This window comes from Pomacea canaliculata, linkage group LG9 (genome assembly GCF_003073045.1).
Source record: "Pomacea canaliculata isolate SZHN2017 linkage group LG9, ASM307304v1, whole genome shotgun sequence".
Lineage (NCBI taxonomy): Eukaryota > Metazoa > Mollusca > Gastropoda > Architaenioglossa > Ampullariidae > Pomacea > Pomacea canaliculata.
Genome location: NC_037598.1, coordinates 5,223,609 through 5,247,579, shown reverse-complemented (window position 1 = coordinate 5,247,579; position 23,971 = coordinate 5,223,609). Strand labels below are relative to the sequence as shown.

The following is a 23,971-nucleotide window of genomic DNA, read 5'->3' as shown; positions in this document are numbered from 1 at the left end:
GGGTACTGCAAAAATTTGTTTAGGACTGAACAATGTGCATCTATACAGCATTCAAAAAGAAGGGTGTGCATGCAAACACAAAAGAGCATAGACAGAGACTGAGAAACATGCAGAAGGAGTAAACTGTACTAAACTTTTCAGCAGCCCACAGACATAAGCACTCCCGTTTGAAGTATCAACTGACCAGTAGGAGAGATTAACTGTTTCACCAAGAAAGCAAAATGCCAATACTGTCCAATAACATGTGGCAACCACATGATTACAAGTGACAAAATTTGGGCAGTACTCATAGGTTTCATTCACAATTTGACTATTTCCCAAACTCAGAAAATATCCACATAAAAAATATTCACACAAGAAAAACTCTGGAAATGACATATTAAATGACCCATCTTAGTTAACACCAAAAATAACTTAAACAAAATGTTAGTCACTGAAACTTTGACATGAAATCATTATTTTCATTCCAAAAGTTTGCATATGTAGCATCACTACTAAAGAGACTTCTTAGTCCTGTTTGCCCCCACTGGAGCATAGGACTGCAAACAAATCAATAAACAGTACCCACATAAATAACAGATATATATATATATACTGTAATATTTTGTGTTCTTTTTCATTTATTCTAATACCCCTTATGCTAGCATATTTGCCATAAATCCTGTTTGGTCATCTGCGACCTTTTTCTTTATATTTATAAAATTTCTTTTCAAAAATGTGTGACGTGATCCTAATCTAATAAAACTTCTTTTTAATAACTTTCTGTACCACCCACATTTCTCTTCTGCTTTTCTCCCTCCCTTTCTGTTCCTCGCTCGATCTCTCCTTCTCTCTTTCATGCACACGGAATGAACCAGCGCTTATGGCGTTTGGTGAAAGTTAAAGTTCTTCTTGAAAAAAATGACCAACACCTATAATCCTCAAGCCTTACACTGCATATGCGAATGCTTCAAAAAATGATAAACAAATTGCTTTTTAAACCTTTTGTATTAAATGCTACAAGTTCTTTTCTTAAATTTTGTGATTACAGCTGTTACTTTAACATTTGCATTTCGTCTCTTCTATCCGATTAAAATTTATGCATATGATTAAATTCTTTTTTCTTGTTACTACTTTCTGAGCATGAAGATACGTTTGAGTTGCAAGTGTTCTAGCGTGTTTGTGTGTTTGCGCGCGCGCGTGTTTGTGTGTGTGTGTGTGTTTGTGCGTGCGCGTACTGTGTAATTCTTTGTGTTCTTGCGTGTATTTTCAAAATGCCATTGATAAGATGTGAGATTGATGAGTTTGTTAAAATATATCTGTATTATAACGTTGCACATGCGTTTGAATAACTTTAAAGTCGAAACAATTTGCAATGTTTGGATACCGGGGGGAGGAGGGGGACATGACCAATGCTGTTTACTAAACAATGAGAAAGCACCAGTACAGCACAAATTCTTGGTTGTCCCAAGTGAAATTGCCCTTAATTTTTATTGTTGCAATATTTCAACATGGAAACCACAGTCATCACTTTCTTGGACTTTTATAAACTTGGTCAGCATACAAGGTCAAGTACAGTTTTCTAGGAGCAGTAACGAATGGAGAACCTTCTCTTACAAAGAAAATGATTGTGAAGAACTGAGTAGTTTTACCTCACGAAAATGAGCGTTTAGCGAAAACGATAGAGTGAATAGGTTTATTTTATCTCTGTAAATTAAACTATTACTGAAAGATAAATCAAGGGAGATTAATGCTTGTGACTTGACGATGCAGTTACCTCCCGTGCGTTTGCGTTGTAAGCTCGATTTCTCACAGAAGCTACACCTACAGGAGGGACCTTCCTGTTCCCATTTTGTCGTGGATTTTATTAACACTCCAGTAAGTGATGTGTCATTGTCAATGTTTATAAGGTTTGTGTCGGAACAGCTGAGATTCAAATAAAGCTGGTGGATGGGAACTTAGAGACTGAACGATGTAGCAGCCTGGAGACATGTGTGACATATCACCTGGATGATCTACTGAGGACACACAATAGCATTTCATGACATAAACATACACAATAATCTTTAAAATGTTTAAAACGACTATAGCCTTTATACAGCAAAAAGACATTACCAACTTATAATCAACATACAAAATGTGATCATATTTATTAAACAGCTTAACTATTGGTTTAACTAGCAAAAACTGATAACCTGTATACACGTGTGGGGGATAAGAAATCTGGAGGTTAAAAGTGCATAATATTTGAAGTCCCTTATGTATTCCACTAGGATTTTTTCTGTGTTGAGTTTTCTGATGCAGATAACGATATAACAAGCAAAACAAAAAACCAAACAAGATTCAAGATTTTTTTTGTCACCCTCCCCTTACACATTCTTGATACCATATGTCACGGACGCCGACACACACACACACGACTAACACACACACGAGGTCCGTACGCGCTCTTTCAACACACAAAACAACGATTGCCTGAGGCTGTCCACAAGATGTTAATAAGTTGCTGGGATGGCTCAGGATTTACCGATTACAAAACACATGCATAAATAATAGCTCACCTGTACACAATACTCTATCGGCGACACACAGCTAACGATGTATACAATGTCCATCTCTTAGTCAAATAACTCTTCATCTCAACTCTTATCATCTATGTATGAAAAACACACGCCTCTCACAGTTCTGTTAGTCAACACAAAGTTGCAATTCTATCATCTCATTTGTAATCGTTGACTGCTTCACTTACAGTCAATTGTTGGCGACACGAAGCCAGCAGTACACCAGTCCTCACACTGCTGGGTGTGTCACCCGAGGCAACCGAGGATTTCTTGCAGTTTCTTCAGTCTGTTTAGCAGCAAACCTTTTTCCAAGGAAGCTCAACTTTGTAGGTAAAACACTTTTAATGTGCTCAGTAAAGACTTGAAAGAACATGGAGACCCCCAGCATTCATCACTTGTGTGTGCTGTGAGTGTGGTACCTGCTCTGTCAACTACCTTTTATTTATCATGGCTTTACCTACTGGTAGTGTAGAAACAGATCGTTTAAGTGACATGAGGATACAATGTAAGCTTGTAAAACAAGTGGAATGATCCGTTAAGTCTCTGGTTAATCAATCAATGACATTTCTTTGTCATCATAGAGACGAAGTAGATTGACTTCAATGAAGAGCGTTTGATCTTGAGTGATTGACAGGTGATTGATGACCACCTTAATGCACCAACAGCATTAGAAATAGGGCCGATACCTCCTTCCCACCTTCATGTACAGCTGGATGAAATAAAATCAATTTTATCAATCCTATTGCTGATCGCAAAGTTCGTTAGTAATTCAGCGATTACTGTTCCATGTGTGTGTTTGTTATGTCTGCTTGATGAGCCATGTGTTTAGGCCGGTGGTGAGTGTAAAGCTCACGATGCCATGCCGTAGTCTCTTTCTAAACGTAACCCTAAACAAAAACCTAGCTTTATACTATTGAACTAACTTGAACCAGTCTTGACACCTGTATCCTATATAGTATATACTTTTAACTGTCCTCAGGAATAGAATGAGAATATGTATTCATAATGTTTTCAAGTTATTCAAAGTAAAAGTATTTAACTTTAAATTTCTTAAAACAAAAAGTATTTTTTTCTGAATATAGGTACTGTAACTGAGTACAGTTCAGTTTTAGTTCTATTCTCTTCTGCTTCCTACTCCCTCTTTATCTCTCCCTCTCCCCTTCTCTCTCTCTCTCTCACACACGCACATACACACAAGAGCAAAAGCGAGAAATTTTAAAGAATTGAAATATTAATGTCAAATATATTAAACAGATATTTGAAAGAGAATTAGTTTAGGAGCACATAAGTGTTAAGTGTGTTCGCTTTCTCCCGACTAAAGTGCTAACCACTCTGCTGAAACTGTAGTCAGACAGGAAAGACGCAAAACAACTATCTGAAGGGTCCTGTCGGTAAGATTATGGTATTATTTCACTTCAAGATCTTACAATCAGTTTATGTCATCGCTTGTAATAGTCCTTGCTACACTCATCGTAATTAAGTGAGAAGTAAGGGGTAATTAAGTGAGAAACGAATCCTCTCTTGTATTCTCTTGTATTGCTCTCGTGCTCTGTAAATGTAACTAAATAAATTCTTGAAACGTTTGACCGTCGCCACAGCTTTATCACAAGCCTTGAGTATCTCTTTCAACAGGAAAGTGCTTCCACCTTGAGGCAATTTCAAACTAGAGAGAGGGACAGGAAGGGATGAGGAAATCAGAGGACCCGGAGCTATCTCCCGACGCCAGTCCCGCGGACAGGTGACACATACAGAGCGTGTCCCGAGACGGGATCTGAACCCTGTGAGTTCACGAGCCTCATCCCCCGGACTATGTTTTGTAATATCTGTGCTTTATTTCAAGCGATTGTCGCTCAGTGTGGTGTTGGCCTTTAAGACCTGAATCTTATACGAGAAGCGTGTTATGAAGATAATGTGTTCTGAGTGCACACGTGTGTTCTGTTTGAGAACGTTTGTCTTGGTGGTCACGTGGTGCTACTGGTTGAACACTACTACACCTGCTGGCAACACGTTTGTGGAAAGTCATCAATGACACTGAGAATATTTGTGGACTTTCTGTATACTTTAATATCAAAGACTCTTGAGCTCTCTGACACTGGCCTACGCCGTGTGGTATACAGAAGTCATTTGTAAATTGCATAACAGGAGTTGATCAACAATATAGTGTATGGCTATATAAGCCAGGAATGTGTATACAGTGTACCTTTAGTTAATAAATATGCTAGTATAACCTTAAGTTATACAAGTATCTCTGAAATAGGAGTGTATTAGTATAACAGTAAAACTGATATACAGGTACAGTAGTGAGAATATTGTCTCACCTTTCTAGAGGAGTTATGTTTCCCTCCCTATGATTACAGCCAGAGCGGTACGGTTGTAGATTTTTGACGCATATCACAATTTTAACAAAAGGCATTCTTTTGCGGATTACTTTGTTTTGCTTACAACCCTATGTAAAAAACTTTCTTTCATCCGCATCCAGGTTTACTTGTCACATTTTCTAAAGTTTAGTGATGCTTTGACACTAATTGCGGCATTGATGTATTCCAATAACAGACTACGCTCTCCACCACTAAGATCGAGTTAAACTATAAAGACTTTAGCATTGAGATGTAGTTAAACAATGCAGATGTTATCATGGAGCATTAGCTAAACAATACAGATGTTATCATGGAGCATTAGCTAAACAATACAGATGTTTTCACTGAGACCAAGCTAAACAATAAAGACATCGCTCAGACCTACCCTTTGATGTTTAAATACTAGATTTTGTTGTTGCCTGTGCTATCATCCTCTTACGACATGCTGGTAACTCGTAATCAAGTGTACGTGTAAACAAATCAGTAATTATGAAAGTTCTGTTCTCCTTTGCTGATGGAGTTGCTCCCTCACTTCTGGTCACAGCGTTTTTTTGCGATGTTTTGTTATAAATCCGGTTCTTTACTGCTCCTCTGGCGCTTCTTCTCCACTGCAGGAAAGAATAAATTCAGGGTTTCAAGTAGTTCTCTAAGGCAGTGGTTCTCAAAGTATTTCGGACCGCGGACCACTTTACTGAAGTAAAAATTATGGCGGACCACCAAGGCCTAAAAATCAGTCTGTACTATGAATTTCAAATTTAAATTTCCGCATTTGTTTCATTACAATTCAAAACTAAATGTCCTTCTGTGACCGTAGTATAGTAATAAGTTGACACAAAAAGACCTCGTTATTTGTAATTAAAATGTTACTGCGAGGAATGCATCACCTTAAACATCACTTTGCTGACATATGACGACTGTCAGCCGCGGACCACCTGACCTATGTCCGCGGACCACACTTTGAGAACCACTGCTCTAAGGTTTAAATTATACCTAAATTGTAATTATTTCTTAGAAGGACAAGAAAGGTAAAAACAGTGCAGCACAGGTAAAGTCGAAAGTGAAAACATCAAATGTTGCCTTCAATAGACAACGTGTCTTGTTTTCCTGGATTTTGTTGTCTTCTACACGGGAACCTACTTCGTTGGTTTGTAACTCACAAACTTTTAAGCAGCTACCCAACTTTTAGACGTGTGCGATGAGGTTTTTAAAAAAGTCTGCATTTAAAACAAGACAGTTCTGTAAGACAGTGTCTCTGTGTCTCCATACACATCTACCAGACATATCCCCTGTCTCTGTGTCTCCATACACATCTACCAGACATATCCCCTGTCTCTGTATACACATCTGTTTGCTAAGCCCAAATACATGATATCGAGTCTTTGGTGCGCCTTTCCGTCTGTCAGTCCAATGGACATCATGAAATGGTCATGTAGACGTTTGACCCTCCATCTCTTTACCCTTCTGTCAGTCCCACCATCTCTCTGTTTTCAAATACATGTCGGTTTGAAAGTCATATTTTCTGACTAGTAATGTCCACTTACCCCTCTGCGTCTTCTGACCTGCAACAGCAGATATAAACATTCACGCTTTCTTCAAAAACATAAACGTTGAAATATGAAGTAAAATGCCTTAGCTTCTCATGAAGAGAGGAGAACAGCACAGTTGATGTACATTTTAATAGGTATTTAAATTTACGACAGCTCCGATAAAACTGTAAGAACAGCACAACGCATCTCTATTTTTTGTTTCTCTCCTTAACAAAGACGGAAATTTCTTTTTCTTGGAAGCTCTCATAAATAATAGACTAAAAAGATAAAATAAAAAAAGTCAAACAGTCAGTTACACAACCACACTCAGTGGCATCGCAACTGATTAAAAGACTTGGAGAAAGATTTCTTCTTGGAGACTAGTTGTTTCTATTGGCAACCAGAGGGTATGATTTGGAAATGGTGACGACGGGTTATGATGGTCTGTGACATGGGAAGCTTTATTTGTTTCCTTATCTATACTCGTACCTCAGTTTTGCAAGCACCTGACATTTTTAAAAGCAAACTTTACTTTGAATAAATTTTCTTGAGATCATCAAAACTGTGCTCCATTGTCACAGGGAGCGTTTATGTCGCTACTTTCCAACTAAATAATGTGCTTTGTCTTCAGCAGCTTCCCTTGAGGGGTGTGTCCTGTCTTACACGTACTAACATTAAAGTCGCCAGTGAACTACATTTCTCTCACACTGTCTGTCGTTTTCTTAGGAAGTTGTATCAGTCCTACCATTCTTCTCTACCTTTAACTTTGTTAGCAGTTGGATCTGTCGTCAGACGATGTCATAAACTATTCAAGATTTACACTAATTACTTACTTTTCGGCGCTTTCGGCATTTGTGGCTTCCTCCTCTTCTGCGTCATTGTCTCTGCAGTAGGAAAAGAAATCGCAAGTTAAGACAATGTTATCAATATGGTAAATGAAAGTAATTTCAGATGCATTTTACAAGGAATGATATTAGCTTTCCATACGCAGATAATGTATTCCACTTTAATGTAAAAGCATTGTCACATAAACTAAGAAGTGTGAACAGATGTCTTGAAATATAAATACCATATAAGTATACAGTAAATGTGACCCTCCACGACGAAATGAGTCTTAAGTCGGAAATTTGAGATTTGACTATTGCATATTTTAAAAAGTACAGGTTCTGAACTTTCTTTTCATACCAACGTTGTTCCTCTAGCCCTAAAACTGAGTGAGTTATGAAGGTTTGAAGTGTGAAAGTACGATGGCGGCCATTTTGAGAAAAGCGGGTTCAAAGGTTAGGGTCAAGATGGCCGACTGTGACGGTAAGGGGGTGGAGGGGCTCGGGCAGTGCTCACACCTGGTGTAGTGTGACTGGGGTGACCGCAGCGGCCAGCGAGGATCGATCTATCGAGCTACCGAGGGGCTATCGATCGAGCGGCGGCTGTTATTTGTGGATTTTGTGGATTTCAGTGAATTTATGTCACTGACTCGCTGTTGCTGCTTTTGCTGCGGAGCCGCTGCTGCTGCTGTGTTTGGGACTGCTACCTCAGTAGAACTGCTGCTGCTGTGGTTAGCAGCTGACGTAGGTTTGCTGAAGGTTCCACGCCGATTCTGCTACTGCGAGCGGTGGATATCGCCGAGTGGACGAGAGGTTCCTGGGAAAGAACAAGCAGAGCCGGCGATAAGGCGGAAAGCATCCCATCCAAGCCTCGGAGAGTGTAGAGCAACCCTCGTACCTGTCAGTGACGACAACCCACCGACTACGGGGAGGGCCGCCGCTGTCGTCTTTAAATCCGTGCAGCGATTGGAGTGTCGAGGACACCGACGATTTTCCGCTGGTGTCGGCATAACGCAAAGTCAGACTTTTCTTTTTTTTAAGTTCCACCAGTAGAGAAGGGGGTGGGGGGAAGGTTTCGTACCCCAATTGTAACTCTTCACCGTCATCGACAGAGGGAGAGTAAGATGGTTGACACGGATTTGTAGGACTTTTGTGTGAGTGTGTTGCTGAATATTCATGAGCACGTGGACTTTTCTTGTGGCTTACAAAAGTGCTCTAAGAGACTTATCATTGCGAATTCCTTCAAATCGACGTGTGTAGGTAGTCTTTGTGGATTTAAGTCTGTAGTTGTGGAAACTGCCGTAGACCAGCCTGTTTGCAGTCTTAGTATCTGCGTCTAATAATATTTGGTGGATGCTATTGTCACGCTGATATCGTTGTGTACGAGGGGACGTGTATGGTTTAAACTGCTTTATTTTCAAGTTTCATGTATTGCTATGTATTTTTGAAGTTTTCGTGTATAATAACTACTTGCACGTCCCAACCTGAAGTGATCTCGTGTTTTGTTATTGGAAAGAATGCGCATGTCCGAATGTTGGTCGTGACGCCGACCGGGTTTGTTTACTCTTAAACTTGTACAGACCAATCTTTTGACCGGTTAATATTTGAATCGTTCTTTAAAGAAGTTCAACAGAAAGACTCCGGTCTTTCTGGCATGGTGTAACACGATGGGGTTATAACAGGGAAACAGAATCGAAACAGCGTTTTAATTTCGTCTGAAATCGGTACTGACTGCAGTAGGGTACCTCGATTAAAACGTATTTTAAGTCGATTTTTAACTTTTATTTTACCATAGCAGTGTATTTTCCTGATAGTTTAATAACCAAGGAATCCATTATTAAAGAAAAGTCAAACTGTACAAAATTGACCCTATCGCCTTTGGGGGTCTCGAGCACAAAACTGTTACAAAACAACCGTTCTGAAGAAAATAGTCCCTCCACGCCGCATCCCCTCCCACCCCACGCGTGGTCGCGCGAGACGGACAGCAACAGCGGGTGACGTAGTGCCCAATGTGTCCTGTACAAACAGAGGGCGAGAAGCAGCGCTCGCACCTTTTTCTCGGCACAGAAACTGGTCCTGCTTGTATAGCAGTAAGTAAAGCTTTAAGACTGAGTTCGCGAGAAGTACCTTAATACCGCAAGGCGCTCTGGTCCGCTGGAAATAGCTGGTGCCACTCAGTCTCTCTTTTCCCCACCCCAGGGAGTTAGGTGTTAGGTTTGACAGGCTTGGTAGGTAGGTTAAGATAGATACAGTGGTTGTATGTGTAAATAATGTAAAAAAAAATCTGAAATACCTGTGTGAGCGTGTCAGTGCGAAAGAGTGCTAGTGTGTCGTACGTAGGTCTCCGTTGTGTGACTGCGTATCACTTGCGTGAGTGAGTTCTGTGTATTGTCCATGTAGTAGTCGTGACACAGCAGCAGAGAAAGAACACACGTGAAGGTCCGGCGGAGTTGATGCACCGAAGAAAATACACTTTAGTCTGAGAGAAAGTAAAGCACCGGGTCTTTTGTGGACTCCAAGGTCGGCTGAGTTCGGGTGCGTAGTGGATAAGGATAGGTTAAAAAGATCACAACGCGAGGTAAAGGATTAGACGACGCACCCGACTAACGAAAGATAGAATTTTCTTAGAATTTTCTCATATGTTTGTCTTTTTTTAAAAATTCTATTACACCTACCTAATTTTCTTTGGAATACCTAATAAGTGACTGTTCATGCAGGATTCAGATGTCAACATTTTTGTTTCACGCAGTTTGACCTCTTATTATTATTATTTTAATTTTTTTTTAACTCTTACAGTTATTTTTTTATGATTTTTTGAAATTGGTGAATTTCCGTGCGGACGAGGGGAATTTGACCTCGTTGAACCCCCCCAACCCCGTAGCGATTGAGTTAATTAAGACTAATGCCGTCGTGGAGGGTCACAAATATCAAGTCACCGGTAAACTATATTTCTCCTACACTGTCTTTCTGTCGTTTTGTTAGGAAGGTGTATTAGTCCTACAATTCTTCTCTACTTTCAAGTTAGCACTTCGATCTGTCGTCAGAAAATGTAGTGCACTGTTGAAGGTATACAATATTTACTTACCCTCCTTCAGCTTCTTCTCTGCAGTAAGAAAGGAATCCCAAGTTAAGACAATATTGTCAATATTCTAACTTAAGGTAATTTCCGAAGCATTTTACAAGAAATGATACTCGATTAACATACGCAGATAATTTATTTCATTTTAAGGTAAAGCACTGTCACAGAAACTGAGAAGTGTGAAAATAATATCTTTACATATAAATATCAAATCGCCAGTGATTATCAGTTCTCCTACACAAGGAGTATTCTTTCTGTTGCTTTGTTACCTTAGTGGATTAGTCCTCCAACACTTCTCTACTGTCATGTTTGTAAGCATGTTTGTCTGATATCAGAAGATAAACTGTTCAAGGTATACAGTAAATATTTACTTACCCCTCTGGATTTCCGGTATTTCCTCTGCAGTAGGAAAAGTAATGTCAGGTTAAGACAATAATATCTGCCTTGTATATTCAGGTCGCTTTACAAGCATTTCATCAGGAATAAGACAAGATTTCTTTAAATACTCTGTTGTGTTATAAAGTAAAAGCATTGTGACAGAACGTTAATGAATATGATTAAAAAGTGTGTCTGATTGTTGGAAAATCATTTTAGACATTAAGTCAGTGAAATACATGTCTGTAACACTGGCTCTGCCACTTTGTCAGTCCGGTGTATTAGTCCTACAATTCTTATGTACTTTCAAGTGCGTTGGCATGTCTGTCTGTGGTCATAAACTGTTCAAGGTATTCAGAAAGCATTTACTTACCCTTCTGCATCTTGTGCGAGACTGCAGTAGGAAAAGGTAAGCCAAGTTTAGACAATGATATTTATGTAAGGGAGATATTTATGTAAAAAGTGCTAAAAGCTGTAAAAGTAATTCCTAGAGTTTAGCTTGGGAGCGGAACCAGGCTTAGTTTGTGTTTGTGCGGAAGAAAGCATGAGAAACACATAAGGACGTGTTTGCAAGAAATGGCGAGCACGAGTGTCATGACCCATGTCCCCAATGTTTGTAAATTTATCAAATTTAATTATCTTTCTTTCTTCATCTCAGAACGTCCTTCTCCTCAAGAATAATAAGATGTTTCAACGAAAGTAATAATTTATTTACACATATCTAAATCACTCTATCTCTTTTTTCTGACTGATAAGTTATCACAAAAATATTTACCGTTGGGCCTGCCGACGTTTTCTCCACACTAGGAACAGCAACAATGCTGCAAGATACCAAAGTTTAAAATATGATTGATAGATTGAGGCACTTTTGTTCTCAGATTCACAATTTCTTGTTAAGTTTTATCATCAAGCTAGCTTGAATATTCACACCTTCATCATTATCATCATGAGCAGCAACAACATGTCCTGTTAACCCTCATTAGCGTGTTCTGCACTTTTGTGTGACTTGAGGGTCCGATTGGCTGTTGTGTGGATTTTGTTTTCCTCTCTTTTACTGATGCTTACCTAAAGACAAGGACTTACAAACTCTTGATGTAGATCCGTGTCTACACTATTGGCTCAGCCTGTGAGCGATACATCTATATCCTTTGACATACAGACATTGTAAATTATTCAGTCAAGTTTCGATGTTTGCCACTCTTGTGACAATGGTAGATTATTCTACCTTTTCTGTATTATTTTAGTTATTCGGTTTCTGTCTAACTTTATTTATCATTAATATTCACATTTCTTCTGCTGTTTTAATGTAGTCGTTTTACAGATCACTTTCTACTTTGTCTTTGCCGTTGACCACGGCATTGCTCTTGCCAGTGCTGGTCTGATATTTTCTACACGTGTCTGTCAGTCCGCTTGTAAGGTCTTACAGTTCGCTGCTGCTCCCTGCGATCAGATCCGTAGGTTGCGTATGGAGAGGTCGACGCTGAGGTGGACAGAGGAGCAGCTGGCAGGACTGGTCATTCCATGTAGGACCTGCTCACCCTTATTTCAGACAGGCACGTGGTGAGCATTGTAAGCCCGTACACTCATCCTTCTGTTGTCTCCGAGGAGTGCGTGCGTACGTGCGTGGGAGTTAATGTAACCAACACGTCAAAATGGCTACGTAGGGTTGGGCTACGTTGTACATGAAGAACACAAGATGGAATTCTCAGCTGAAGTTTCTTTATTCAACTCTTTTCTCGGCGGCTGGCCTGCCTCCTCTCTCACTCTTAATTCCAAATCAAAAGAGGCCTCCTCCACTGTAAAGCTAGGCTATTTATACTCCCTACCGTCGAACATTCCAGGACCATCCACCCCCTCTCCCAGCCCACGTGGAGCCACTGGACACCCCTGTCTTGTCATTGTTTCCCTAAGTGGCTCAGGCACCTGCGTAAATTGTGATGTAACAATGACACAGTACCCACGGGTGGTCAGCTCCAGGCCGGTTATTACGTAAGCCGCCGGGGTGGGGGAGGGGCAGTCCTGGGCCGTTCGACGCCGACTCTCTACTAAATATTACATAACTCAGTACACTTCTGGAGTGCTACACTAACATTCAATGGCATCCATCTCCAGTTTAAAAACTGAGACAAGAAACAACTGAGTGGCTGTTGATACTCTTTCCTCAAGGGCCTCATTTTAGTTCCTTCCATTATGAAAAGAAGACACACAAATATTGCAGAACCAGCACGTGCCCTGTGATGTTGACGTATTATTTAACAGAGACATGGTATTACTCACCAACCAATAAGGCAATGCCAAGTGCAATGACGACCGCAGCCCATATGGGGAATTCTTTCTCTGGTGGTGCTGCAGTAGTTGTTGGTGCAGCGGTGGTAGGTGGTTCTAAGGTAGGTGGTCCTTCTTTGAAGATTGAGATTAATAATAAACTTTATTAGCTGATATTCCGGATACTTACATTTGATCGAGAAAATGATTTCTGAGAGATGTTCAGTCTAGCAATAGTGATGTCTAATAGTCAACAGCATTAAACATTTGTTACACGTTTACTTTCTGCATATTAACTTGTATTATTCTCTCTCTTTTCCATTTACAAAATCTTAATCTCAAAAGAATGCTTCACTTGATTACAAACAGCACTTTTATACCTCTGGCCTACACCTTAGTAAAAACACAATAGTATCTACCAATTCTAAGGTAACACAACCGACTGTACTTGTCGTCTGTTTTTTGTCGCCAAACAGCAGCTAAGACTTGAGCCTTTTCACCACGTAGCCAGTCAACGAGCGTGTGCTAATTGTCTGATTGTAGTCAGTCATTACACGACCTTTCAACTGTATGTCAGTCTTGCTTTTCCCTTCTCACTCTCGCAAAAGACAGTGCCCAACCTTCCCTCTAGCATTTCAACGTAGTAAACCTGAATGACTTTACATTATTTCTACAGACCTCTTCCTTAGTTCACCATGCCACTACCTCATTTCTACATGTCACTACCTTATTTCTACATGTATCTACCTCATTTCTACATGTCTCTACCTTATTTCTACATGTCACTACCTTATTTCTACATGCCTCTACCTCATTTCTACATGTATCTACCTCATTTCTACATGCCTCTACCTTATTTCTACATGCCTCTACCTTATTTCTGCATGCCTCTACCTTATTTCTACATGCCTCTACCTTATTTCTGCATATCTAATCTCGATTAGAAGCTTTTCATCGTACTAAAGCTGTGTATGTAACTTTACCTCTAGCTCTTCCTGCAAAACTGTGAAAGTTACGAAGCTAAGGCCTCAAGACAACTTAATACTGAGTTCCAATCATATACCACGTCGCTTGTTTATATAATATCAATCATAGACCGAGTCACGTGTGTATAATATCAATCATCTCAATTCTCCAGAATATTAGCTGAACTATGATAATCAGAGACAACGCAGTGTCGACAGGTGCTGCCATGACATACGATGTACAGTGTCTGACAGTCGCTGACAGTCGTGTCTGTGTCTGGTCTCCAACATTTACTGACGACAGACAAGGAATGCAGTGATCTCGCACACAAAGGGGAAGAGTGAGGTGAGTGAGTGAGAGAGTTAGTGTGTGGGAGAGTCTTCTCTACAAAATAGTATAGCAGCTTACCGTAAAATGGACATGTTGAGTTTGTAATGAACCACGATACAACCTTGTTGTTGATTGTCGCATCGCATGATGCCATACAATAGATTTGTTCTCTTTGGTATTCTTTACTTCCGTTGAAATAGCAAGTAAATTCTATTATTTTACCATTGACTTTACATCGAATGTCGCCAATTCCACTTAATTTTACATTCTCACATTTGTCTGGTGCCTCAAAGTTACTGCAACGGCAAAGTATTCTATTCTGATTTTTCTTTGTAACAAATCGTAAAGTCGAGCCCCCTTTCTGTGTGCATTTATAGTTGGTCAATAATGCGGTGTCTATAGTACACGACCGTTGTTGAATTGTCTCGCTTACGTAATATTTATTAGTATCACAGTCAAGTGTAAAGTTCTCGGGATAAAAATCTGAAAAAAATAAGATAAACAATAATCATCATCAACAGTTTCTCTTGTGGATTTCAAAATTGACAAGAAATGAATAGGATGTGCAAACATAATATACTACGTAATTACTTGTTAGTAGGTACTAACACAATTTCTAACACTTGGCCTAATATCAAACACACAAGTCTTGTCAACACTGTATGTGTGTATTGAGGTGGCCGACTCTTTATTTGCTGTTTACTTGCTCTAGTTTTTGGAGGAGGTTTATTCGTTCGCACATTTTAGGAGTCACGTGAGTTGAAATCAAAATATCGTCTGCAACGTTTTTCATTTTCATGTTGCTATCGTAGAAATGGTAGTTAACTGACTTTATTCACTTGCAACATATTGAGGGTTTCAGTAAACGTAGCATTCTATTGGATATTTAGGCTACATCTGACAAAGGAGGCCAAAATTGCTGAAAGATATCAATTTTCTCTGTTCGAATCTGACCATGCTTTTAAAATTGCAAACTTTCGGGGCACGTGACATGCAAGTTCCCACCGGACGGCAAGAAATACCCGGGCAAGCAATATTTTCATCGATATCGGGATCTCAATCAGTCTACAGTCGGGTGGATCTGTGGTTGAACCCAAAAGTAACTGGCACAAAAGCAGACAAAAAGGCTGTACATAAGTGAGTTGGTGTGAGGGCGCCACTTCCTGAAGTGACATTATCAAACCATCATAAGTTTGTCCTACCCAATGTTATTGTTATGATGCCTGTTGTTTCATCGAGTCACCGAGCTGTCCTGTCCACTGTGTAAGTGTTTAGTAAGTGTGCATGGTCCTTACATCATTGTTGTCAAGCTGGCGATGACAGGTGGACCACTCTAGCAGCAAGGAGCCTTACAAAAGGTGTCTCTAGCAGTTCTTACATTAGTAAGGGCTTACTGTCATTAGTTAGAAGTTCGTAGACACTGCAAACACGGTGACACTATGGCGGTAACCGTCCTGGCAAGATAGCAGATATTATTATAATACAGGCTAATTTATAAGGCGCAGCATCAACACCAAGATAAACCGCACTCTCTGCGCAGACCAGTCATGATAACAGATAACAGAATAGATAACAGACAGCGGTGAGACAAGGGGCGCCCGGTAGTTAGAACACTCGCTTGGTACCACTGCAGTCAGTGGCTCAGGGTTCAGATCTCGTCTCGGTTCACTCTATTTGACACGTTGTTCCCAGGGTTGGGCGTCGGTCGTTTTCTCCAACCATAGAGTGAAATCGCCGCAAGGTAGAAGCACTTTCCTACTAAAAAAAAGCAACCAACCAACGGTGAGAGAAGTATAGGCAAACTGAACAACAAACTGTTGGTGTGTGTGTGTTAGTGTGTGAGTTGGTGTGTGTGTGTGTTTTGGTGTTTGGGTGTGTTGGTGTTTAGGTGTGTGGGTGTTGGCGTGTGTGTGTTGGTGTTTGGGTGTGTGGGTGTTGGTATGTGTGTGTGTTGGTGTTTGGGTGTGTGGGTGTTGGTATGTGTGTGTGTTGGTGTGTGTGTGTTGGTATGTGTGTGTTTTGGTGTGTGTGTGTGTCTCGTGTCGGCGATTGTTCTGCTGTCCGTGTTGTGCTCCCGTACTGTGCTGGCCCGTCGCAGGGTGTGTGCGTGCGGATGGGGAGAATCAAGGGACGGTTTACCTGGTCCCTGTGTAACCCTATCCGTCTCGCGAGCCCAAGAGCCCTGACACGCGGCGTCGTCGTCGCGCGTCAGCTGCTCGCAGGCTCTTCACAGGTATCCTTTTTTCCGGGATGGGACAGCAAACCCCTCCTCTCTTTGACTTTTTCCCCCCTTTTCTTTGTTTCTTTCCTTTCGCGCGCGCGGCGTCCTTGGCGCGTTTTTCTGTCTTTTCTGGAGAGTCTTCATCCAGCATCGGACGGCGCCGGACGTGGGGGACGGTGCGGGACCGTGGCCCTAGCGGCCGGCGCTGGTCTCTCATCATCACAAGCCATTTTGGGTTAGTAGAGTCTATTTCTTTGAGTTCCACACTATTCTAGTTTATAGAGCCCTTAATTCTCGGTTGGAGTGCAAATGCGCTGATTTTTATATGTTACGACTATGTTTATGGTTTTAAGTGGAAGACATGTTGCTTTTCAATGTTAGGGTAGAATTTGCGATGGCTGGGTCGCGTCGCTTGTGGCGCGCACCCGTTTTTCGATGTATGAATTTGTGTATTAAGAGCCACTAATACATGTATTTGTATAAGAACATTTTTTGAGAGCAAGTGGTTTTGTGACCAGGCTGGTCATAGATGTGTATTTGTACAAGGATGTTACATGTATTAGAAACTGAGCAGTGTTTGGAGTGCCGCCTGTTGATTGAATGGATTGTTTTTCTCTACAGGCTTTTTTATTCCCTACGTTTTCCTACACATTCTTCATGTTCGTCCATGTCGTCGTTTCTGCATATTGCCTTTTGTGTGACTGTCCGCCATTGTGTCGACCCTGCGCCTTCATCGCCTCGTCAGCGCGTGAGCGCGACCCTGCTGCGCCAGCGTGCGGCCTAGCCATCGAGGGAGCACCTAGGGTGGAGGCCGGCGAGCAGGGACTCACGTGACCAAGGTCTACCCGGACGGGAGAACCGGGGGGGGGGACAGCTGGTCCAGAGGGAGAGGGGGGGGGTCACCGCTGTAGCGGCATGCGGGCCAGAGAGGATGGGCTGCCGCCAGCGAACACCTTGAGCGGACATTTGACTCGCCACCCAGCAGTGCGTGCGGGTGGTTTGTCTTCCCTTGTTGTTTTGTTTGTTTTCTTCGCCTACTGTAACATGCCTGTGCACAGGGCAACTCTTTTATTGTGAATTGGTTTGATGCTAGGTTTTTTTTTTAATTAGTGTTATTTTATGTTAGTTAATAAACCTGTCTGTTTTGTAAACTTCGTCTTCGTCATCGTTGTGTGGTCTGCGCTCAGCCCGGGGTTCGAATGGTTTGTACGCAAGCCGTCTCCGGCCGAGCGAGGGGGTGGCGCGTTCGTACCGGCTGTGCGAGCGGATTTCGGGCGTGCATCCTCCGCCGTCCGGGGGTGGTACGCGACAGTGTGCTTTGGTGTTGAAGGTGTGTGTGTGTGTGTGTGTTAGTGTGTGTGTGTGTTGGTGTTTGTGTGTGTGTTGGTGGGTGTGAGTGTGCGTAGGTTGGGGTGAGGTGGTGTGTGTGTGTTGGTGGGTGAGTGTTTCTAAATTATTTGAAATTTAAAAAATGGTTTTCAGAAGTTAAGTTGAAACTGTCTTGGCTGCCATTTAACCTAAACTTTACACCGCGTTTACAAACTCATTTCCGTAATCTATTCCAGCCAACTTATAGAAAAGGCCGCGGTACAAAGCTTGTAGTTAGTTCTGGGTCTTTAGTGCTTTTTCCACAGATCCACCGGACTAGTAAACTAACACTAAACCAAAGAGCTCGCGACTAGTTTAATAACTATCCCGTGACGTGTCGGATGACTGGGACGTTACCAAACGTACTGTAACAATCATAATAAAAGGTAGTGACATATCTGTGGCTAAGCAACTTCTAGGATGGCTTAGACTTTAGGATTCACACATGTCTGTGTTGCATAAATGAATATATGGCAAAAACTTTACTCAGTAGGGGAACATAGTCACACAGACCCACACCGCCATTACACTACTTTGCACAGCCTGCATGGCACATCTTTATGCCGACTGTCCACAAATAATTCACGACAATGTTGATGGCGCGCGCTCGCACGCACACACACACAAAGACATGCACGCATGCACACACACATGCACGCATACACTCATACTCAAGGACCCGCATATCTCTCACTCCCCTGACCTTTTCACACGCCAGTTACGACGGTTATGTGTTGATGTTGTGAAGACAGTGTAAACACAAACACCAGACATCAGACAGGTGCATGCCCACCACTACAGAGCTCACATCTAGATGTTTCTATTGTGTTTTGAGTTTTGCTGTGTGCTGACAGTTAGTAAGAGAAGACAACTACCGCTTGTCCGTTGACAGTCGAGTTTAGGTGCGTGAATAGGCCCGGCCAGGCTACACAATGCTATCTAGTGATACAGGAAACTAAACAATATATCATTTCTACAGTCGTTACAACTAAATAATTGACTTCAGTAACCAAATCTAACCACGAAAGTCTGACCGTGTATGAGATCTAAACCGTTAGATTAACACCTCATGATCAGTCAACATCATCATTATTATTATTTAAAAAGAAGCTGAGACAGTGTTGTAAGTTATAAGTCAAAGCACAGTGAGAGTAAAGAAATGTCAGAGTGAGTAGCAGGTTGTACAGATTGTGTATACGTATACAAACACAAGAGAAGGTAAAATCGGTTTACATGTCTTGGCGTAAGGGTTTTCGGAAGCCATGACACAACGGATTATGCAGATGATCACCAACACACGCGTGAAAAGGCTTGAGGAGAGTACACAGGCCATCAGTTGGACACTGGCTGTCACAGGCTGAGACCAATGCCGATGGAATGCTGGCCAGGACAGTTCAGACTCGCTCCACAGCTGTGATGGCGGACCTGAGCGTTAGCACGGCGGAAGTGCAGTGACCGTTGGTAGTGCAGCAAATAAGTCCACGTATTCATTCCTACAAAATCATAAGCTAAAAGAGAGGACCACTTCACGGTTACTGTAGAAATGTAAGCTAATTAGTGTTGAGTGAGGTACGAAAATACAGTATTTCAATTCATTCTAGGCCTTGATGACCCAAGCGGATGTGAACGCTGCACTATGTCAGATCACTGCGCCATGTTGTTCTCACATAGATCTAATAAACATGACGACAAACACACTTTGGCAGACGTGATGGTGTCGCATTTAGTTCACCTCAGACATTTGTTTCCACTATGACTGCCTCATGGACGGTGTGCGCTTCTTCTGAGTTGTGACTGATAGTTTGTTGTGCTAGTGGCAACCAACATAAATTATCATCATTATCATCATCAATCATCATCAATCAATCATCAATCAATCACCATCATCATCATCATCATCAATCATCATCAACCACCAATCATCATCAATCATCAATCAATCATCATCAATCACCATCATTATTATTTACAATGGATGTGTGTGTTGCCGTCAACACTTACCATCATAATCAAAGCTGTTGTCTTTCTGTTGCTAAGTGTTTCAGAGTATGATGAAAGTTATCCGTGACATTTTGCAAAGACTTTCTACATTTCATGAGTAGTTACATTGTTCGTCGTCTAATAGTAATGGTCAAGTTGTCCTTTTGTGTCACAGAGATCTGTTTACACTGGGCTGCCTTCATATCCATACACAGTCACCCAAGAGAACATTCACTAGCAGAAAACAGCCATCAACCACAATGTGTTCATTCATGCAGCACAAGCACTAGTCTCAAACCCTGCAGCAAAGCATCACAGTGACAATGTGCAACACATGTTCACTCAACACACTCTTTTCAAAACAAGAAACCCAAACCGAGCACATGACCCTCCGTTTCACCCAAAAGACACATTATTATATCAAAACAACTTTATAACTCTCCAATACACATGTTTAAAAAGCAAACATACAAACAAAACAAATACCACAAATGAGATCATGCAATGCTTAAAACAAAAATAGTATGTTTTATATAAAGCACAGGGCGTAGGTGGGCTGCGAGCATTTTCGGTCTGAGCAAGTCTCGAACCAACTGCCTATACTGTATTGACAGCCAGTCACCTAGGGCACAGTCACGGAGAGGGGGCAAAATGGCCTGTTATTTTATTTTGGTTTTTAATAAATGATGCGAAGACATTTTTTTATAGAATGACATTTGGAGGACATCTTTCCCCTGCTTGTAGGTTGACCACCACGCTAGTTTCTCAGTATATGTATTGCAGGAAAACCTCATCATCTGAGGGCGCACTAGCAGTCATCAGCTCATCAAACGGCAAGTAGAGAGGGAGGATGGGTCGAATGAGGGGCAACAGGTGCTGTGGAGGGGCGTCTGTGGTGGATGGGGAATTTACTGGTCGGGGTGGGTCCCAAGGATGGATGGGGCATGCCAGAAGTTCCTTACTTATTCATAGGAAACACTGCAACTGAGTTCAGGGACAACCACTGACCTCAGGGCTGTGTACAGCGGTGACACTACTGGGGACTAAGATTTGAACACCGGTAGTTTTGTACTGTTGTGACTCATGGTCGTGAATGTTTCACTTTCTGAATTAATTTTTCAATTTATTTTAATGTTTAAAATTTTCGGTTCAGTGTGTGTATCACGCTTAATTTATTTTTTCAAATAGCAATGTTTGTTTATTTTGATGTAGTTTTTATTATCTAAAAGTGCGTCTGTTTGCATACAGTGTGAGTGGATAGCTTGTTGTTATGCTCTGTTGACAGAATATTTGAAGTTGGTTGATGAGAGATAATAGTATTAAGACCTATTAAGCTGGTGCTGGACGACCGCGCGGCTTGACTGTGCTTTTGGTGCTGTGCTCTTTCTTTCCTCCTCTGTAGAATAGTAAACAATGGCTCCGAAAAAAAGACAAGAGGAAACAAGAATCAAGTTTTGAAGAAAGTGTATTCAGTACTCCTCAGAGACCCTGCAGGCAGGGACACCCCATCTCACCTTTTCTCATTCATTTTATGCGCAGAAATTCTAGCTATTATGATCAGGAAAAACACATATATAAAAGGTATAAAACTCCACAACTCTGAAAGTAAAATAACACAACATGCAGATGATACAGAACTAAACTTAGAAGATGATAGACTCTCTTTTGAAGAAACTATGAGCACTTTAGATATATTTGGAAAGATATCCGCATTGGTACTAAACACTGAAAAAATCAAGTGCAGTATGGCTGGGGAGTGAAACAAACTTACTGATTAAGTTCTTATCACATTAACAGATGCAGTGGAATCCAGAAAAATTTAAAATTCTCGGCCTTTGGCTTACAAATAACATAAAAGACTGTATGCAATTAAACTATGATAGGAAGCTTGCTGAAATTAAAATGTTGTACAAAATATGTTGCTTGATAGTTGTCTGTAAGATGAGAAAGAGTGGCGAGAAAGATTGAAAGGACTGAAGTTGGGTAGCTTGTAGGAGAAGGGTAGCGGTAAATGTATCCCACTTAAAAGGGAATCCTATCAGTTTAACAGGACTGGACAAAGGACAGTGACAAGGTAGTTGTAGCTTGAAAGTTAAACCCACAGAATGCTGTGAAAATCTCACTTTACTGAGCGGCTGCAGACGTTTCTTGAGAACATTGAAACTTGCTGTTTAATTTTACTTCGACTGTTCGGGTACTTGGAGCTATCATCCTCACAAAGTTGTTTTGCTACAGGTCTTTCAGAAGATTTGTGTACTGACTGTACTATAAGAATATAATTGTGAATTGGACATTGCCATCAAAAATATCTGTGAACTGAACTGAGTTGTTCTGTAAAACAAATCTGTGGACTAGGTTGTGCGGGAAAACAACTTGTCGACTAGACTGTGTCCGAAGGAGAAAAATGTGATAAGAAAAACCTCAGAAACTTGTAGAAACAGGTTACCACACGTGATGGTGTAGTGTTGGTTCAATCAGCTGTACTCAGACACATCTACAGCTGTGACATTACAACAACCACAGGCAGCACCTCCATCAAACACTTTAGTGTTGACATGTTGTTTCTAACACATTCCCATTCTAAACATTTTAATTAATTTTTGTTGTTTAATAATCTTTATTCGTTCTTCACGTCGACGTTAGATGTAACAGTTTACTGGGTCAGTCACGTGGTACTAGAAGGCTTTGTCGTCTGTTACGTTGGGCAAAGTTTTCTCAGACCATTAACATTGGTAGTGTCTCTAAGTGCGTTTGTAGTAACATGTGTATTGACAACATGGACATTTCCACTGGTATTTAAAATAATTATATCTATTGACCTACAATACAGACAACTATATGTCATACTCCGTTTTAAAGACAATTTTTAAAATATTTATATGGTGGGAATTATCAGAATTATAGGTTTTGCTTTTCTGTAGTAAAATCAGATGAAAGATTGTAGCTGAATGGGACACATTCCCAGCAAAAACAGATACAGTGGGTGACCCCAGGCCACCTCAGGCTAGTTCAAGATGACGGCCAGTAGAGCTTATCAAGTGAATGGCACGTGGAATGAATGAGTTGTGCTGACATTTAGTTATGTATACAGACATCCGGTTCTGGTCATCCCTCTCCAGTTGGGACCATGAGATGCCACCTGCCTCTGCCTCGCTGTGGACCGCTCTCCTCCACGTCTGTCTGGGTCTCCCAACCCTGGTCCTCCCGTGTGTGTTCCAGCCCAGAGCTTGTCTTGTTAAATTGTCAGCCGGCTTTCGCAAGGTGTTGCCGATCCAGCCCCACTCCCGCTTCTTGATGTCTTGGCTGGCAAGTTTTTGGTTGGTTTTGTCCCACAAGTCTATATTGGAGATCTCGAGTCATCTGATGTTGAGGATGTGATGCAGACATCTGTTGACAAATGTCTAAATCTTGTCGGTGATGGTGTTTGTTACACGCCATGTCTCATATCCAAACAGAAGGACTGCCTTTACGTTTGCCTTGAAGATGCACATCTTAGTGTATAGAAATAATGCCTTGGAGTTCCAGATAGGTCGTAGGGTGTGAAATGCAAGCCTTGCTTTGTTTATTCGGCTTCTTACATCTTCATCTGTACCTCCATCTTTGCTGACTATCCTGCCAAGGCAGGTAAAGCGGTCAGACTCTGCAATACATTCCCTAGTTGGAGTGTGGCTACTTGCTTGTTGTTGACCTGCATTACCTCCGTCTTCTCAATGTTGATGGTCAGGCCAGTCATTGCTGCTTCTTCTGCGAGCCGAGTGAGCTTTGTCTGTGCGTGTTGCTGCTTGTGGGACAACAGGCTGATGTCATCCGCAAAGTCGAGATCCTCACGTTGCCTGGCGAAGGTCGACTGAACGCCCGTGTTGCTGTTAGAAGTTGTTCTTCTCATGATCCAGTCTATGACGATCAGGAAGATTCTCAGCGACAGCATACAACCTTGCCTCACTGCGAAGGGGTCAGTCAGCTTTTCAAGATCATAAATCCATCAGTGAACTTTATTTTTTTGTTTTTGTTTTTCACCTTAGTAGCTCATAAAATATGCATTCATACTGTACATGGGCAAAGGAGTCAAAACAAAAAAGCACATATAATCTTTCAAATCTGCAATTTATACAAAAGAATACTATATAAATTATGACCAAA

At 41.3% G+C, this 23,971-nt stretch overlaps 1 protein-coding gene across 1 annotated transcript; it reads right to left on the bottom strand.

Annotated features, from left to right (window-relative positions):
* Positions 1-4,580: 4,580 nt before the first annotated feature.
* LOC112572546 lies at positions 4,581-19,326 on the bottom strand. The gene is made up of 10 exons (XM_025252275.1): positions 19,085-19,326; positions 14,341-14,745; positions 12,979-13,101; positions 11,477-11,522; positions 11,075-11,095; positions 10,702-10,725; positions 10,333-10,350; positions 7,257-7,307; positions 6,439-6,456; positions 4,581-5,505 (listed from the first exon to the last, which is right to left on the bottom strand). The coding sequence occupies exons 1-10, from the start codon at positions 19,182-19,184 to the stop codon at positions 5,478-5,480; spliced, it is 834 nt and encodes a 277-aa protein (XP_025108060.1). The 5' UTR covers positions 19,185-19,326; the 3' UTR covers positions 4,581-5,477.
* Between the last annotated feature and the right edge of the window lie 4,645 nt (positions 19,327-23,971).